The sequence below is a fragment of the Schistocerca piceifrons genome, chromosome 1 (assembly GCF_021461385.2).
Source record: "Schistocerca piceifrons isolate TAMUIC-IGC-003096 chromosome 1, iqSchPice1.1, whole genome shotgun sequence".
Lineage (NCBI taxonomy): Eukaryota > Metazoa > Arthropoda > Insecta > Orthoptera > Acrididae > Schistocerca > Schistocerca piceifrons.
The window spans coordinates 841453699-841473954 of NC_060138.1; the positions used below are offsets into that span (position 1 = coordinate 841453699).

The following is a 20256-nucleotide window of genomic DNA, read 5'->3' on the forward strand; positions in this document are numbered from 1 at the left end:
TAGCAGATCATGTAATCCTTCTTCACGTTCACTGAGGATAGCAATGTCATCAACAAATCGTATCATGATATCCTTTCACCCCCAATTGTAATTCCACTCCAGAACCTTTCCTTTATTTCCATCATTGCTTCTTTGATATACAGATGGAACTGTAGGGCTGAAAGACTATACCAAGTAACTATTACAACCTACATCCTTCTGAATCTGCTTAGTCTATTCACCTCTTGGTCTCCCTCTACGATTTTTACCCTCCACACTGCCCTCCAATACTAAATTGGTGATCCCTTGATGCCTCAGAACATGTCCTACCAACTGATCCCTTCTTCTAGTCAAGTTGTGCCACAAATTCCTCTTCTCCCTAATTTTATTCAGTACCTCCTCATTAGTTACATGATCTACCCATCTAATCTTCAACGTTCTTCTGTAGCACCGCATTTCAAAAGCTTCTATTCTGTTCTTGTCTGAATTGTTTGTCATCCATGTTTTACTTTCACACAGGGCTACACTCCATACAAATACTTTCAGAAAGACTTCTGGACACTTAAATCTATAGTTGATGTTGACACATATCTCTTCTTTAGAAACACTTCTCTTGCCATCACCAGTCTACATTTTATATTCTCTATAATCAGTTATTTTACTGCCCAGATAGCAAAACTCCTTTACTACTTTAAGTTTCTCATTTCTTAATCTAGTTCCCTCAGCATCATCTGATTTAATTCGACTACATTCCATTATTGTTGTTTTGCTTTTGTAGATGTTCATCTTATATCTTCCTTTCAAAACACTGTCCATTCCCTTCAACTGCTCATCCAAGTCCTTCGCTGTCTCTGATAGAATTACAATGTCACCGACAAACCTCAAAGTTTTTATTTTTTCTCCCTGGACTTTAATTCCTACTCAAAATTTTTCTTTTGTTTCCTTTACTGCTTGTTCCATATACAGATTGAATACCATCAGGGATAGTCTAAAACCCTCTCTCACTCCCTTCTCAACCATTGCATCCCTTTTCTACCCCTGGACTCTTTATCACTGCCATCTGGTTTCTGTAAAATTGTAAATAAATTGTAAATAGCCTTTTGCTCCCCATATGTTACCACTGCCTTATGATAAGGTCTACATAACCAGCATCTTGTGACAACGGATGTAAATACACTGCCCGACAAAAAGAATGAAGTACCCAGAAGAAATGGTCAGATATCAATGTAACTTAGTACACATACACACCATTGTCAGGTATGTAAATAATTAGAGTTGCAATCCGCTGTGAAAGGTAAAACATCCACCAGAGTGCATTAGTGTCATTCATGTTTTGTGTTGTTACCAGGTCTGGTAGGTTATATAAAAGGTGTGAACAACAGTAGGTGTTGAATGATCACTGTGAAGAATACAGGGATGCTGCTTGCTCATGTGAAGCAACATAATCAACAGACGGAGTTTGAAAGGGACCTCATTGTGAGTCTCCATTTGGCCAGCTGGCCGAATTCTGGAATAATCATGTTTGTGGAGCATTTGAATGTGACAGTGGTATAGTACTGTACTGCCTTGAAATGTTCGGGCAAGTATTATCATCATCAGGGTTATGGTCGGCCACATCTGATCACCAAAAAGGAGGATCACTGTTTGTGGGCAAAACACATTGTAAACCTTGACATCTGTGCCTGCAATCTGAGGATGAGTATGGACTCCATGTGTCAATCCACACCATTGATTGGAGACAAGCGACAGCCACACTAGCAAGTTACTGTCCCATGCGTAGACTGCTGTCAACACACAACTCAAACAGTTGTATTTGGAGTGGTGCCGTGATCCATATGCATGGATTACTTATGAATAGTGTTGCGTTGTGTTCAGCAGTGAATTGTGGTTCTGCACTACTTTGGATAACTATTGTTGATGAGTACTGCGATGACTTGGGGAAGGCCTCATTCTTCCAGTGTTTTGGAGAGGCACAGCCGTGTTACTTGTGGTGCCATGGTGTGGGGAGCTATCAGGTATGACTTTAGGTCACAGCTGGAAGTGATTGAGGGAACTCAGATTGCACAACAATATGGCAACAATATCCTTTGTCCTAATGCGACACCTCTTATGTGACAATATCGTGGTGCCACTTTTCAAAAGGACAGCGCTTGTCCACTTATGGCATGTTGGTATGTATATACAGTTCTGTGTGATGCTGAGCTATTTGTGTGGCTGCAGAAATACCCATATCTGTCCCTGATAGAACATGTGTGGGACTAGCTTGGGTGTAAAATCCATCCCAGTGCCAGTACCTAGGATATTGGGGACCATTTGCAACAGTTGTGGGCCAGTGTACCTCAGGAGAGGATGAAATGGCTTTATGGCAGCTCCCCAATGGAATGAGTGTATGGCAGCTCCCCAACGGAATGAGTGCTTGCATCCATGCCAGAAGATTTATAATGTCGTACTGACAAGTGGGCTCATGCTGCCAAGTTTCTTGTAAATCTGACTCAGTTTTTTAATCATTGATATAACACAGGATAGCCTCACAACACTTTGTTTCCTTCTCCACTTCTGGGTACTCCACTTTGTCGGACGGTGTAAAACAGGACTCTGTCCCTCCAGGTGACATCTGACACTTGAGGCACAATTTCAGTGCTGCTCTCTAATTAGAGGAGGCCATACAAGACACTCAAGTTATTGTCCAAGACAATCTGTTCATAAGTATTTGAACTTGTTATTGTGATCATGTACAGTTACAACATGTGTAATATATGAATAATTTGATTTATATCAACCAGGTGCTTCAGGGTGTCCATTTTCCCATTTAACACTATTGAATTTAAAGTAAGAACTAATAAAAATAGGCAAGACGACAAGTGAATAGTTTGTTCAGTTTCAACAGGCACATGTTGTATAGAGATTAGCTAATTGGGAATGAAGCTGTAATCAGTTCATAGTTGAGTGAAAGACAGTATCTCTAACAAGATAAACAATAGAGAACCACTGCTAATTGATGTAAGAAAAGAATTATTTTAGTGTGGAAGAAAGAGCTGTCTGACATGAGGGGATGTAGTTGTATGTAATATAAGAAAAAGACTGAGTTTCAATGAAAATTCCGAAGGACTGAAATTTAATGGAATTAGGGATGGTGGAAGAGGGGGTAGTCAGTTAATATCAAAATAAATAAAGAACATAAAAATTCACTTTGTTGCATTTATTGATTAGAGCTACATTTGTATTTTTGTCACCATTTGTATATATGCATTTGTATATATGTATTTGCCTAAGTTTGTTAGATGAACATTTTCTCTCTGTCACTTCCTGAATGAGGTGAAGCAATCCACAAGGTGATGAATTCTGTTTTGGAGGAGCAGAATTGAAATCTAAGTGGCCATCCTCATTCTGTCATGGTTTTCCAAAATTCCTTCAGTTGAATATTAGTCTGTCCTGATTTCTATTTTGCTTGTGTTTCCAAATCAGATAAGATTAGTGTCGAATGATGCCAAAAGCATGGTCATGTCCGGTTCTCTTCCATATTCTTCCTATATTCGAGCTTGTAGTCAGTCTCCAATGACCTCATCATCAATAGGACATTAAATCTTAATCTTCCTTCATAAATTTTTAATTCTTTCTTTCCTTTTCAATACAACAGAAGTGTCCTAGCATGCTTAATTGGCATCATTCAATCTTTAAAGTTTTAGAGGCAAAAGGTTTTATTTTTGGGAGTTAAAAGATGGAGTAGTAGGTAAATTGTAAATCTGTATAGTACTCTTGATACGGATTTCAGAGTAAAAATTTCTTGGGGCTTATGTTCGCCCAGTCATACATTTTCCATTTTTGTTGCCTTTTTGTTGTTGTTGTTGATGTTGTTGTTGGTGGTGGTCATTTTCTTGTTATTAGTAATTATCTATTTGTTTTTTCGCTTCATTATTTGATTATTATGTTTGAATTTTGTTAGTTGCATTGTAGAAGGAAGAGAACAACGTATGTGGTAGTTATATTTTTATTCTTATAATTTTTATAATTGTATGTAATTTTTGATGCACAAATACAAGTTACTATTTCTTTACTTCTCTTGAGACACTTCTTCCAAATATAATCCTAACATACACCACCAACGTAAAATCACCAAATATATCATGGTGACATGGTGTTGAAACAATCATCATTTGGATGTCAGTCCTCTTCTTTCTGTGCTTGATGACAAAAATTAGAGAGATATTCCCCTATGCAAGACACTATTCATTTGTTTTACTTTTCCCAAGCACGTTTCAGCTCTTCCTGTGCCATCTTCAGTGGATTTTTTGTATTTTTCAGTCTTAAAATTATTATAGTGTGGTAATGTTCAAATTTGAACTTATTTATGTGCATATACAGAAGTGGTAATAAAGTGTCAAATTTTGCATTGTTTTACATATGTAGTGAATAACACGTGTCGCCTAACTGATCCAGAATATTGCACATTTTTGTTGCGGCGAAAATTAGGCCTAGAATACTGGTTTAGAGAAATATTTTATACAGTTTTGGAAGTATCTTACATACTGCTGATAAATTAAGGAAAAAATACACACACATTTAGACAAGCAAGCACACCTCCTGCACACATGACTGCCATCTCTGGGAGTTCAGACCGGAATGCTTTATCCGAAAGCTAATGCGTAAGTGTCCTTTTGTTGTGCATGTCTGCAGCTCAAGGTGTCACCTTCAGAGTGTGTAGCAATCTATTATTTGCTTATATTCCAGGTACTGGAGTGGCTATATATATCTATATATATACTGTGTTAAGCACCTGTAATTTTGTATGTTTCCCACCTGTTTAGTGGTTTTGTTTTTGTATATCATTATGTTCAGTTTGCTGCTTACTGTCTTCCTCGTGTGTGTGTTGTGTGTGTGTGTGTGTGTGTGTGTGTGTGTGTGTGTGTTTTACCTCACACAATGTTCAGCATATGGCCAGATATCTATGAGAATATCTTATGCCCACAAAGGGAAGTTCATGACAAAATTATTAGAATTTTCAATAATTTTATATTTTAAATGAAACTCAAATTGTTCTTTCCATTTCTTCTTACATCTTGCTGTTATGGTCTTCAGTCTGAAGACTGTTTTTATGCAGCTCTCAATGGAAGCCTCTTCCTCTCTACAGAATTCCTACACTCAACATCCATTTATAGCTGCTTACTGTATTCAAGTCTTGGTTACCCTCTACACTTCCTTCCATTACCAAATTTACAGTTTGTTGATACCTCAGGGTCTCTCTCATTAAGCAATCCCTTCTTTTAGTCAAATTGTGCCATAAAGTTCTTTTTTCTCCAACTCATTTTATTACCTCCTCATTTGTTATTTGATCTTCCCATCTAATCTTCTAGTTCATTACATCCTCATTTGCTGTTTGATGTACCCATCTAATCTTCGGCGTTCTTCTATAGCATGACATTTCAAAAGCTTCTGTCTTCTTCTTGTCCTAAATGCCTAATGTCCATGTTTCACTTACACACATGGCTACACTCCAGTCAAATACCTTCAGGAAAGGCTTCCTAACACTTAACTTTATGTTAGATGTTAACAAACTCTTTTTTAAGAAATGCTTTTCTTCCCATTGCGAGTCTGCATTTTCTCTCTCCCCTGCTTCGGCCATCATTAATTTTGATGCTCAAATAACAGAAATTATTTTTTAGTGTTGGTGTCATATTTCCTAATCTAATTCTCTCAAGAACACATGATTTACTTTAACTACATTCCATTACCCTTTTTTTACTTTTATTGGTGTTGATCTTATAATTTCTTTCCAAGACACTTATCCATTCCATTCAACTACACTTCTTAGTCCTTAGTTGCTCTGACACAATTGTGTCATTGACAGACTGCAAAGTATTTATTCTGCTTTCTTGACTTTAATTTCATTTCAAAATTTCTCCTTGGTTTCCTTGACAACTTGCTCAGTGTACATATTAAATAATATTGGAGACAAGTGACAACCCTGTCTCACTCTTATCAACTACTGCATACCTTTCATGTCCTTTGACACATATAGCTAAGTATGGTTTCTGTACAAGTTGTACATAACTTTTCAGTCCTTGTATTTTATCCCTGTGACAATCAGAATTTCAGAGAGTGTAGTCCAGTCCAAATTGTCACAAGTTTTCTCTAAACCTACAAATGCTATATAAACATACATTTGCCTTTTTTCAACCTATCTTCTAAGATAAGTCGTAGGATTTGTACATTTCTCTGGAATCCAAACTGATCTTTGCTGAGATTGGCCTCCGCCAGTTTTTCCATTCATCTGAAAAAAAATTCATATCAGATTTTGTAACCATGACATATTAAACGGATGATTTGGTAGTATTCACATCTGTCAATGCGTGTCTTCTTTGGAATTGGAATTGTTTTATTCTTCTTTAAGTCTGAAGGTATTTCACTTGTCTCACATATCTTACACACCAGGTGGAATTTTGTCATGGCTAGCTTTTCCAGGATCTCAGTGTTTCTGAGGGAATGCCATCTACCCAAGGGGCCTTGTTTCCATGTTGGTCTTTCATTCTTTCAAATTATTCTTGTATATCATAATTCTCATCTCAACAATGTAGAAAAGAACAGATTTCTACTTACCATAAAGAAGACAAATCAGGTTGCAGATGTGCACAATTAAACGACACTCACACATAGCTTCCGGCCACAGCCTTCGTCAGTAAACACCCCCCCCCCCCCCCCCCCCCCCCCCACACACACACACACACACGCACACACAAGCAACCACACCCCGTGCACACACGACCGCCAACTCCAGCATTTCGAGCCAGAATACATCATCATGTAAAGAAGGGGTAGGGAAAGTAGTCTCTCTTTTACTGACGAAGTGTCTCTCTTTTACTGACAAAGGCTGTGGCCGAGGCTATGTGTGAGTGTCCTTTAATTGTGCGTGTATACAGCTTGACATGTCTTTTTTATGGTAACTAGCAAGCTGTCTTTTCCTGCTTTATTGATATTACTACCTGGAGTTCCCATTGTTTGATAATTCTCATACCTAATTTAGCCATTTTACACTTTCTGCCAACCTCAGTTTTAGATGTTTGTTTTCCCTTTCACCTGTTTCATTTGCTGCATTTTTATATTTTCTTCTTTCATTAATTACCTAGGATTTGTATTAGGACTTAATCTGAATCCTTCTATTGAAGTCTGCACATCTCTCCCACATATACATCATTCTTTCATGATTCTTAAACCAAGTGTTAGCAATTATTAAATTATGTTCTGTGCAAGATTCTACTAGGCAGCTTCCTCTTTCATTCCTTTCCCCCCCGTCTTTATTCTCCTACTGTTTTCCTTCTCTCCATTTCTCTACTACTGAATTTCAGTCGACCATCACAATTAAATTTTTCTCTTCCTTAAGCATCTCAGTAATTTCTTTTATCTCATCATACTTTCTTTCTATATCTCGTCGTCATCTGCATTGCTAGTTGGCATATAAACTTGTACTATTGTTTTGAATGTTGACTTCATGTCTCCTTTGGCTATGATAATGCATTCATTATGCTGTTCATAGTAGCTTACCTGCATTCATATTTTCTTATTCATTATTAGATCCACTCCTGCTTTACACCTATTTGATTTTGTATTTGTAAACCTGCACTCACCAGACTATAAGTCCTGTTCTTCCTGCCACTGCATTTCGCTAATTCCTGCTATATCTACACTACTGGCCATTAAAACTGTTACACCAAGAAGAAATGCAGATGATAAACGGGTATTCATTGGACAAATGTATTATACTAGAACCGACATGTGATTACATTTTCACACAATTAGGATGCATAGATCCTGAGAAATCAGTACCCAGAACAACCACCTCTGGCTGTAATAACCGTCGTGATACACCTGGGCATTGAGTCAAACAGAGCTTGGATGGCGTGTACAGATACAGCTGCTCATGCAGCTTCAACACGATACCATAGTTCATCAAGAGTAGTGACTGGCGTATTGTGACGAGCCAGTTGCTCAGCCACCATTGATCAGACGTTTTGAATTGGTGAGAGATCTGGAGAATGTGCTGGCCAGGGCAGCAGTCGAACATTTTCTGTATCCAGAAAGGCCTGTACAGGACCTGCAACATGCGGTCGTGCATTATCCTGCTGAAATATAGTGATTCGCAGGGATTGAATGAAGGGTAGAGCCACGGGTCGTAACACATCTGAAATGTAATGCCCACTGTTCAAAGTGCCATCAATGTGAACAAGAGGCGACCGAGATGTGTAACCAATGCCACCCCATACCATCACACCGGGTGATACGCCAGTATGGTGATGACGAATACACACTTCCAATGTGCATTCACAGTGATGTCACCAAACACGGATACGACCATCATGATGCTGTAAACAGAACCTGGATTCATCTGAAAATATGACGTTTTGCCATTCGTGCACCCAGGTTCGTCGTTGAGTACACCATCCCAGGCACTCCTGTCTGTGATGCAGCGTCAAGGGTAACAGCAGCCATGGTCATCGAGCTGATAGTCTATGCTGCTGCAAACATCGTCGAACTGTTCGTGCAGATGGTTGTTGTCTTGCAAACGTCCCCATCTGTTGACTCAGGGATCGAGACATGACTGCACGATCCGTTACAGCCGTGTGGATAAGATGCCTGTCATCTCGACTGCTAGTGATACAAGCCCATTGGGATTCAGCACGGCATTCCGCATTACCCTCCTGAACCCACCAATTCCATATTCTGCTAACAGTCATTGGATCTCGACCAACACGAGCAGCAATGTCACGATACGATAAACCGCAATCACGATAGGCTACAATTTGACCTTTATCAAAGTCGGTAACATGATGGTACGCATTTCTCCTCCTTACACGAGGCATCACAACAACGGTTCACCAGGCAACTGCTGTTTGTGTATGAGAAATCGGTTGGAAACTTTATTCATGTCAGCATGTTGTAGGTGTTGCCACCGGCGCCAACCTTGTGTGAATGCTCTGAAAAGTTAATCATTTGCATATCAAAGCATCTTCTTCCTGTCGGTAAAATTTTGCATCTGTAGCATGTCCTCTTCATGGTGTAGCAATGCTAATGGCCAGTAGTGCAACTTCAGCCTATTCATTTCCTTTTTTAAATTTTCTAACCACTCTGCCTGATTAAGTGATCTAATGTTCTGTGCTCTGACCCATAGAGTGCCAGTTTTGTTTTTTGTGTTGGCAATATTCTCTTGAGTAGTCCCTACCTGGAAATCTGAGTGTGGGCCTATTTTATCTCTGGAATATTTTATCCATTGTGATGCCATCATCATTAAGACACACAGTAGAGCTGCATACTTTCAGGAAACAAAAATCATAGTTGTAGTTTTCCCCTTGCTTTCAGTTTTTCGCAATATCTGCACTGCGGTGCCTTGTTGGCTAATGTTACGAGGTCAGATCAGAAAATCATCCAGACTGTTGGCCCTTCAACTACTGAGAAGGCTGCTGCTTTTCTTCAGGAACCATGATTTAGTGTGGTCTGTCCATAGGTACTCTCCCGTTGTTGCACCATCTTGGCAAAATCCGCGCGTGTGTGTGTGTGTGTGTGTGTGTGTGTGTGTGTGTGTGTGTGTGTGTGTGCATGTGTGTGTGTGCGTGCGTGTGCGTGCACGCAAGCGCGCGCACACAGCTTGGGGGAAAGGGGGGGGGGTGTCTTTTTACCTATACAGTGTCATTTGCACATCAGTAATAAATCAAACATTAAAATAATACAAGAAATAAATGAAACCAAAGCTTGTGAAAATGACAATGAAGACATCATTGTAAGCAGTACATTTCTGTTGATTTTTTTTTTTTTTTTAAAGGAATATGTTCAAAGTGAGAATTATTTGCATCACAATACTTTTGTACATGCTGCCTCACTGATGAAGTCACTGCTGCCAACATAATCTACTCTTATTGCTTATATACAGCAGTAATTGTGTGTCTCATGTTTCTAAGTTGGTGGAACCTCCTTACATAGCACATGCTTTATTTGGCTCCAGAGGAAGACTGCTGATAGCCTCATATCAGGTGATAATGCTAGATACTTTCTGAGTAGCACTGCCTCTTCTCACCCACTAGTACTCCAGTAAAAGAATCATGAGCAGTACATTGATCCTGTTGGCACGTTGATCATTGCCGTGCAGCTAATAATCTAGAGAAATGTGGAATGGGAGATCTTTGTATTTGTTCAGAACTGGTATATGGATTTAGCAGTAGGGGCAAGAACCATTAGTTCTGCAACTTTATTGGTAGCCATCTTCTTTCAGATAGGTTTTCTTGAGACAAAAATTTGAGGCCTGCAAAGTCATTAGTTGGCATTAACAAAAGTGGGATGAATTGGATAACATCTGGGGAGCATTCTGTATAGATTTCAGCAGTCCTTGATGCATTTTGGTGACATTCACGTAAGCTAAGAGCATGTCAACCATTCTTCATTAGTAAATGGCATTGTACTCCTGGAAATTGTATATGCATTACTAGCAATTTGATTATGTGTATATTTTACAAGCAGCACATTGTTAAATGAACTTCAACATTCCTCCTAACAAACCTGATCTATGTAGACAGTGGTTCCACTACACTTTTAACAGTTAAACTTTGTAAAGGACAGCACACAACTGATGATGTATGTATTGTCTTTACGATGCAGGTTTCCATTGAGTAGTGTGAACATCATGTACCTGTTGCCTCAGCAGCACAAGTTTCCTTGGAGAGTGTCATAATCTTCTGGGTGGTGAGATAGTCGACAGCAGTAACTCAAACATCGTTATATACGATGTAGTTCTACTAGTTGATTTCTTGTTAGATCCACAAAAGAGCTCCTATCAGTGAAATTGTGTCATCAGGCTACGCTATTCTGCAGGGAAAAATAGAATACAGCAGAGACTCGATTAACCACACTAATTATTGTCGTAAGACATTCGGGTAATCTAAAATCTGGATAAATGAGTATATGAAGAAAGGAGATTTCTGTATTATTAACTCTAGAAAGATAAGATACATCTCTCACATGTGGTTATGTTTTTAGGGTTAATGCATAACATTGTTTATCTAAGACAACAAAAACCAAATTAACTTATTAAAATCAACCAAAATCAATGTTTATTAAGAGACTAGACACATACTTTCATACGTACGTACATATTTTATATAATTACTAAATTACTGCTACCTTAATCATGAAATGCGTAGCAAAAGTCACATAGGACATTTTTTTGAAATACACACATCAAAAAAAGTTTTGCATCACCCCAGTTACCAGAACTCCAGAAGATGGACATTGACTGTGGATATTGTATCACAGACACAGTGCCTTTGACTGTTCAGAGATGCCACCAAACCCACCCAAAGATGTTAACAACTACGCTTGAGCAGTGCCTATTAGACGGAGGGGATCCAACAGCCGATCAGTTCCAGTCATTCCACCGGGAAGGAGGTACACGGCTCATGTTGTCTGTAGTTCAACCATGCCTAGTCCCTCAATATCGTGGTTTGATCACGTCCGCATTGTTGCTTTGTGCCAGGAAGGCCTCTCAGCAAGGGAAGCGTCCAGGCATGTCAGAGTGAGTCAAAGCGATGTACAGACATGGAGGAAATACGGAGAGACAGGAATGTCAATCACATGCTTCGCTCAGGCCACCCAAGGGCTATTACTGCAGTGGATGACCGCTACCTGCAGATTATGGTGCGGAGGAACCCTGATAGCAACACCACCATGTTGAATACTGCTTTTCGTGCAGCCACAGGACGCCTTGCTATGACTCAAACTGTGCGCAATAGGCTGCATGATGCGCAACTTCATTCCCGGTGTCCATGGGAAGGTCCATCTTTGCAATCACGAAACCATACAGCGCGGTAGAGATGGGCCCAACAACATGTCGAATGGACCGCTCAGGATTGGCATCACGTTCTCTTCACCAATAAGTGTTGCATATGCCTTCAACCATACAATCGTTGGAGACGTTTGGAGACAACCCGGTCAGGCTGAACACCTTAGAAACACTGTCCAGTGAGTGCAGCAAAGTGGAGGTACCCTGCTGTTATGAGGTGGCATTATGTGGGGCCAACGTATGCCCCTGGTGGTCATGGAAGGCACCGTGACGGCTGTATCGTATTTGAGTGCCATCCTCCGACCAATAGTGCAACCATATTGGCAGCATATTGGCGAGGCATTCGTCTTCATGGACGACAATTTGCGCCCCCATTGTGCACATCTTGTGAATGACTTCGTTCAGGATAACGACATCGCTCGACTAGAGTGGCCAGCATGTTCTCCAGACATGAACCCTGTTGAACATGCCTGGGATAGACTGAAAAGGGCTTTAGATGGCGACGTGACCCACCAACCGCTCTGCGGAATCTACGCCAAATTGCCGTTGAGGAGTGGGACAATCTGGACCAACAGTGCCTTGATGAACTTGTGGATAGTATGCCAAGATGAATATAGTCATGCATCAATGCAAGAGGACGTGCTATTGGGTATTAGAGGTACCGGTATGTACAGCAGTCTAGACCACCACCTATGAAGCTCTCGCTGTATCGTGGTACAACATGCAATGTGTGGTTTTCATTAGCAATAAAAAGAGCGGAAATGATGTTTATGTTGATCTCTGTTCCAATTTTCTGTAGAGGATTCTCGGAACTGAGGCAATTCAAAACTTTTTTTCATGTGTGTATTTGTCATCACACTCCTTCAAATTCACGTACTTGAAAAATGACAAAAAGACTTCTACATTATCTTCATCAACAGATAATGATATGTGTAAATATTGTTGTCTATAAAGTCATTTTGATGTTTAAAGAACACTTTGATCTCTTGGTTGTTGCAAGGAGGCAAAATTTTACTGGAAACATCAATATTTTTGCCTCTAACTATTCAGCTGAAGGATGGGTTGGCACATTATCCAGTAAAAGCAAAAACAAAAGCTTTCCTTGTTTACCATTTTTTTTTTTAAATTTCTGAGGACCAAAGACATTTTGTGGATCTTGGTAGCATTTGTGCAAACAAATTTGTCACTTTCTGTTTGCTGTTCCATATCCTGGAGGTGAACACTCTTGCTGAGAAGCTAAACAATTTGATGGTAATGATTTCTAGTTTAATCTGGTTGCATCAGTGTTGAAAGCAAAGTTTAAGACATCATAATTTTCATTCAGTTCTTTTTTAAAACCATATTTAAAAGAATTTGCTGCCTCTACATCAACTGACTTTCACCCACCCTGTATTTCCAATTCGTGAATTCCATGACAAAATTTCAGTGTGTACAGCCATTCTTTATTTGCCACCTATTTTTTAATTTAACTGTGACACCTTTCCACAGTGCAAAGGACCAGATATTGGTGACCCAGCTGATCGTTTTTGTAAAAACCAATAATACAAAGCCTTCTTCCAAAAGTTCTCTTTTTGTTGAAGTACCTACTCCGTGCTTATCAGCCAACTTACAACCAGTTTCACCTCCTCCTCCTCCTCCCCCTCCCCCTCTTCCTCTTCCTCTTCCTCTTCCTCTTCTTCTTCTTTTTTAATGAAGCCACAATGTTTGTTATCTTTGAGCGACAACAAGTCTCTCTTGTGCTTTAACATTCCTCAGCACAGATGTGACATGACACAGTGGCATAGCAATTGACAACTATCTTAACTTGAGCAATACACACACGAACTAGACTAAAAAGATATTTGTTCACAGTTGACAGTCCAGATAATATTGAATTTGTGAACTGAGGTCTATATAATCAAGTCTCCACTGCAGTGTCATTAAAAAATTAATGACTATATCTCTTGTTACTCATGTAGATGCAAGAGTACATTGCAGTTTGTTTTATGAGATCCTGGTCGCTGTTCATCTAAAAGAAAACAAATTAGAAGTTCTTTAATGGGTCAAAAGTATATATGACAAAGTGACTGATTAGTATACACCTTCAGGAGGTGAAATTCCAAGTACTCGCCAAATGAAAGAACCCTTCAGAATTAGAAAAAAATGTATTTCTTCTTTCTTTTGGAAAGTACTTAGAATTCTATCTCCTGAAGGGAAGTGGTGGTCATCAAATCTGTTTTATTGTAATTTTACTGTTTCCTCAAGAAAATTTTTCTTTTGATATGTAATTTCATTCCCAAAACTAACAATGCTCATCCTTTTACAAGGTATCTGACACCACTGAAGGAGGCACAGCATTCTGTTTGGGAAAAAGTTAGTTGCTTCCACATCATTTATTGAATTTCAAATTTCCAAAGTTTTAATTCCCATCAGGCCATCCAGATTCAGGTTTTCTGTGTTTGACCTTAATCGGTTAAGGCAAATGCTTGGATGTTTTTTGAAAAATAAACAGCTGATTCCTTGAATTTTCATTACAAATGATAATTTTGTACAAATATTCGTTGTGTCAAGAATCATTTCTGAAATTTTATAGGTATTCAGTTTACAGTGGATACAAACTGTACAGCAGACTGTTGCAGCTGGAGTGGCTGCCCACAGACTGGCAGATGACTCTGGAACAAATGTGCATGAGTGAGCAAAGAGCTGACATGCAGGCAAGGCATCCAGACCTTAGCTTATGCAGTTGTACTGCCCCGGCCAAGTGCCCATGTCGGGGGTGGCTGAGTGGTCTGTGTATGTGCAGAACGCACATACAACGAGACGGGCAGCCTATACTACTTACACCTGCCGGCAAGGAAGTGGGCATACCTGTAGTTTTATTCATTTGGAATCCTGGCTTGAGCATAAGCAAACTTGGTTCTTCTAATCGTCCTGACATATCAAATATTGTGAGTTACCTTTATTCACCATTAAAGTCTCCTTTTTTCATAAAGCAGGAAATATCTTCCTTCAGAAACTTGTCTCAGCAAATTGCTGGAGTACTGAACTGCGTATATCTTTTCTTCCTGTATAACCAGTAACATGACACAGTATGTGCAGTAAAGGGACAGTAGTAAGCAGTTTTGCACTGCTTTCTCATAACAACATTGTTACAGAAATTACGAGATGATCCCACCCAAACAGCAAAAAATTGTATATTGTGTGCCCTAGTTGAAGTCGAATAAATAAGAAAAATACTTCAGTCAATATGTTAATGGTTATGAAAATAATTTAAGGAGTCATTATTTCCCTTGTGTCAGGACTCTCTGTTCCCATATTAATACTTATGGCATGCTTTCTGGAAGTAATGTGTGAAATTTAACTGTCAAACAAAATTTTTCCACAGAATGGAGACATTCAAAAATTTGATTGCAATTAAAAGCGATTAACTAGAAAATATGAGTAGTTTTTTAACTGGACAGTGTAAAGTACAGGTTTGTATTAAAAGATGAGATATTGTGGAATTTTTTCAAGTGAATGTTTAAATACAATGTGGAAAAAGATGTATAAAGAACACTTATTTTCAGACTTGATATCAGCCTGTTGCTGCCCAATGTTGTTTTAGCTCTTTCTGCCACTATTTATGAATCTTGGTTATAGCTAACAAAGCGGAACGAAATCATGCTGGAAGAGACAAAGGATACAATCACCGTGCCAGCTTCCTTCATGATCCGTATGCTTGCCTGCCTTAATCAGATCCGTCGAGGTGAGTAGGAAGTGAAATGTCAGTAATAAGTATGTGTGACATCTGTATACTGTCAGTGTTTCATTGATGGTTTCATCTAATGTGTGTAGAGACCCATAATATTTCAGGAGAGAAAGTTACATTGGAAACATGGTGCCTGTTCACTGCTTAGCACTGCCCCTATTTGATGCGTAGTGACTCATCCTCTGATACATATTATTTCCCATCATGGATTTCCCACTGTAATGTAAGTCAGAAAAGCAGTTGCTACCATTTGCTGAGGTAGAGAAGCTGTAGCAGGGCTTACACAAAGTCTTAATTGAACGTCACGCACATGCAACGTAAAGATGAAGACTGACATGAAAGTTAAATATCAAAACATATTGATTGGGGGAGGGTTGAGGCAGATGAACCAAGCAGCGGGAAAGAGAAAAATAACCAATGGGATGGTTCTAATTTTAAACCTTTTCCATCGTCCCTCTCCCTCCCCCTACACCTCCCCCTTTGCCTTCTCCTCCTCTTCCCCGTCCCCTGCTCTCCTCCTCCCCCTCTCCTGCCCTCCCTCCTCCTCCTCCTCCTCCTCCTACTCCTCCACCTCCTCCCCCCTCCACCCCCTCCCATGCCATCCCTCTTTCTCCTCCCCCCTGTCCCCCTCTCCCTCTACTTCTGGCTCTCTGTCTCCCTCCCCCTCCCCCTCCCCCTCCCTTCCTCCTCCTACATAGTTTGCAATGACTCTTTTCTCCATTTCATCTGTATTTTCTTTGTGGAAGATTTTCTTATCTCCTGTTTGCCAACCCTCCTAACAAAGGAATTAAAAATTGTAAAAGCTTGTGACTCAGTGGATGCTCTTCAGTATTCACATGTCTTGTAGCTCTCACGTGGTTATTCTTGTCTTCATAATAGATATTTAGGTGCTGCTTTTCTGTGTCATATGATGCAATCTTAAAATTTTATGATGGGATTATTCTCTAGATAGAAATGGTTTCTACCACTGCAGTAAATTATAGGCAGTTATCTACTACTTCAAAGCATAAAGCTGTCCTGGAACACTACGCAGAGAGCTGAAGAGCTTCTTCTAATACTTCAACTTATCTAAGTTAATGCAATACTTGCAACACACCTTAGAACATTAGACTTAAACAACTGATGGTGTAATGAGAAACACAGTTTTAATGTAATTTTGGCACATATAAGCCACAGAATTTGATGTTACATTATGATAATACATTATTTGGCTGTTTGGAGGGAATACTGAGATTCAATACCAAGTCGGTCTTAGGAATATTTTTGTCACTTGTCTCCTCTGTTACCTCTGACAGTGATTGTTTTTAACTGTGAAAAGATGTGAAGATGCACTGCGATTCATAGTCAACATTAACTGCAGATCTCCTTCAACTGATTAGTTTGTCAGTTGAAAAAACTGGAGGAGGGCAAGGGCATACCACATCCAATTCCAAAGCACTTTGGTGTTCTAACTAACATTCAGGTTTAGAACAGTCTTGCTTTACTTACAATCTGCATCAGTTCTTAAATGCCAACAGTTCCACGTGTTAATTATTGAATGTATAAATAAAGAACTGCATAAAGACAGGACTTGTTGGTTTGCTCTGTGCTGACATGCATGAAATAGGAATTGAACATTCTATCTCGGCTTTGATATTTTCATTCTTCAGAGCACACTGATATACATCAGCTCATAATAACATTTCCCAGGCACTTCGTGCCCTCTGAAGAAGACCAGAAGTTTGAATGCTGAGCTACAAAGATCTGTTTCTTATTTTTTCTGGTCCTATGCACTTCAACTATACAGGTGGTCAGAAACAGTCTGAAGAGCTTGTAAGGGTGTTGCAGGGTAAGTTGAGTCGCAAAATAATTATAAGAAAAAAATTGATAATATATTTTAAATAAATTGCAACATCAGTCATAAATACTGAAATTCTTTATTTTACAGATTAATTTTGTTCACTGTGTGGCCATCTTCAGTGCAAATTATTCTAACCTTGTAGGCCCATATAGTAACAGCACATTTCCTATGAGGTGTAACATGTACTATGGTGATTACTTTCAACAGATATTTTCAATTTTATTGGTGGGGAGGCTTGCGTGCCTCAGCGATACAGATAGCCGTACCGTAGGTGCAACCACAACGGAGGGGTATCTGTTGAGAGGCCAGACAAATGTGTGGTTCCTGAAGAGGGGCAGCAGCCTTTTCAGTAGTTGCAGGGGCAACAGTCTGGATGATTGACTGATCTGGCCTTGTAACAATAACCAAAACGGCCTTGCTGTGCTGGTACTGCGAACGGCTGAAAGCAAGGGGAAACTACAGCCGTAATTTTTCCCGAGGGCATGCAGCTTTACTGTATGATTACATGATGATGGCGTCCTCTTGGGTAAAATATTCCAGAGGTAAAATAGTCCCCCATTCGGATCTCTGGGCGGGGACTACTCAAGAGGATGTCGTTATCAGGAGAAAGAAAACTGGCGTTCTACGGATCGGAGCGTGGAATGTCAGATCCCTTAATCGGGCAGGTAGGTTAGAAAATTTAAAAAGGGAAATGGATAGGTTGAAGTTAGATATAGTGGGAATTAGTGAAGTTCGGTGGCAGGAGGAACAAGACTTCTGGTCAGGTGACTACAGGGTTATAAACACAAAATCAAATAGGGGTAATGCAGGAGTAGGTTTAATAATGAATAGGAAAATAGGAATGCGGGTAAGCTACTACAAACAGCATAGTGAACGCATTATTGTGGCCAAGATAGATACGAAGCCCACACCTACTACAGTAGTACAGGTTTATATGCCAACTAGCTCTGCAGATGACGAAGAAATTGAAGAAATGTATGATGAAATAAAAGAAATTATTCAGATTGTGAAGGGAGACGAAAATTTAATAGTCATGGGTGACTGGAATTCGAGTGTAGGAAAAGGGAGAGAAGGAAACATAGTAGGTGAATATGGATTGGGGGACAGAAATGAAAGAGGAAGCCGCCTGGTAGAATTTTGCACTGAGCACAACATAATCATAACTAACACTTGGTTTAAGAATCATGAAAGAAGGTTGTATACATGGAAGAACCCTGGAGATACTAAAAGGTATCAGATAGATTATATAATGGTAAGACAGAGATTTAGGAACCAGGGTTTAAATTGTAAGACATTTCCAGGGGCAGATGTGGACTCTGACCACAATCTATTGGTTATGACCTGTAGATTAAAACTGAAGAAACTGCAAAAAGGTGGGAATTTAAGGAGATGGGACCTGGATAAACTAAAAGAACCAGAGGTTGTACAGAGATTCAGGGAGAGCATAAGGGAGCAATTGACAGGAATGGGGGAAATAAATACAGTAGAAGAAGAATGGGTAGCTTTGAGGGATGAAGTAGTGAAGGCAGCAGAGGATCAAGTAGGTAAAAAGACAAGGGCTAGTAGAAATCCTTGGGTAACAGAAGAAATATTGAATTTAATTGATGAAAGGAGAAAATATAAAAATGCAGTAAGTGAAACAGGCAAAAAGGAATACAAACGTCTCAAAAATGAGATCGACAGGAAGTGCAAAATGGCTAAGCAGGGATGGCTAGAGGACAAATGTAAGGATGTAGAGGCCTATCTCACTAGGGGTAAGATAGATACCGCCTACAGGAAAATTAAAGAGACCTTTGGAGATAAGAGAACGACTTGTATGAATATCAAGAGCTCAGATGGAAACCCAGTTCTAAGCAAAGAAGGGAAAGCAGAAAGGTGGAAGGAGTATATAGAGGGTCTATACAAGGGCGATGTACTTGAGGACAATATTATGGAAATGGAAGAGGATGTAGATGAAGATGAAATGGGAGATATGATACTGCGTGAAGAGTTTGACAGAGCACTGAAAGACCTGAGTCGAAACAAGGCCCCCGGAGTAGACAATATTCCATTGGAACTACTGACGGCTGTGGGAGAGCCAGTCCTGACAAAACTCTACCATCTGGTGAGCAAGATGTATGAAACAGGCGAAATACCCTCAGACTTCAAGAAGAATATAATAATTCCAATCCCAAAGAAAGCATGTGTTGACAGATGTGAAAATTACCGAACTATCAGCTTAATAAGTCACAGCTGCAAAATACTGACACGAATTCTTTACAGACGAATGGAAAAACTAGTAGAAGCCAACCTCGGGGAAGATCAGTTTGGATTCCGTAGAAACACTGGAACACGTGAGGCAATACTGACCTTACGACTTATCTTAGAAGAAAGATTAAGGAAAGGCAAACCTACGTTTCTAGCATTTGTAGACTTAGAGAAAGCTTTTGACAATGTTGACTGGAATACTCTCTTTCAAATTCTAAAGGTGGCAGGGGTAAAATACAGGGAGCGAAAGGCTATTTACAATTTGTACAGAAACCAGATGGCAGTTATAAGAGTCGAGGGACATGAAAGGGAAGCAGTGGTTGGGAAGGGAGTAAGACAGGGTTGTAGCCTCTCCCCAATGTTGTTCAATCTGTATATTGAGCAAGCAGTAAAGGAAACAAAAGAAAAATTCAGAGTAGGTATTAAAATTCATGGAGAAGAAATAAAAACTTTGAGGTTCGCTGATGACATTGTAATTCTGTCAGAGACAGCAAAGGACTTGGAAGAGCAGTTGAAGGGAATGGACAGTGTCTTGAAAGGAGGATATAAGATGAACATCAACAAAAGCAAAACAAGGATAATGGAATGTAGTCTAATTAAGTCGGGTGATGCTGAGGGAATTAGATTAGGAAATGAGGCACTTAA

At 39.6% G+C, this 20256-nt stretch overlaps 1 protein-coding gene across 2 annotated transcripts in view; it reads left to right on the top strand.

The window, feature by feature from the left end:
- Window positions 1-20256, top strand: part of LOC124715119 (DDB1- and CUL4-associated factor 6-like) — a 185413-nt gene that overhangs the window by 135287 nt on the left and 29870 nt on the right. For both annotated transcript variants that reach the window (XM_047243075.1, XM_047243077.1), the window contains exon 14: window positions 15416-15521. In XM_047243075.1, coding sequence (XP_047099031.1) covers window positions 15416-15521 — 106 coding nt within the window. The remainder of the gene's footprint in view (window positions 1-15415; window positions 15522-20256) is intronic.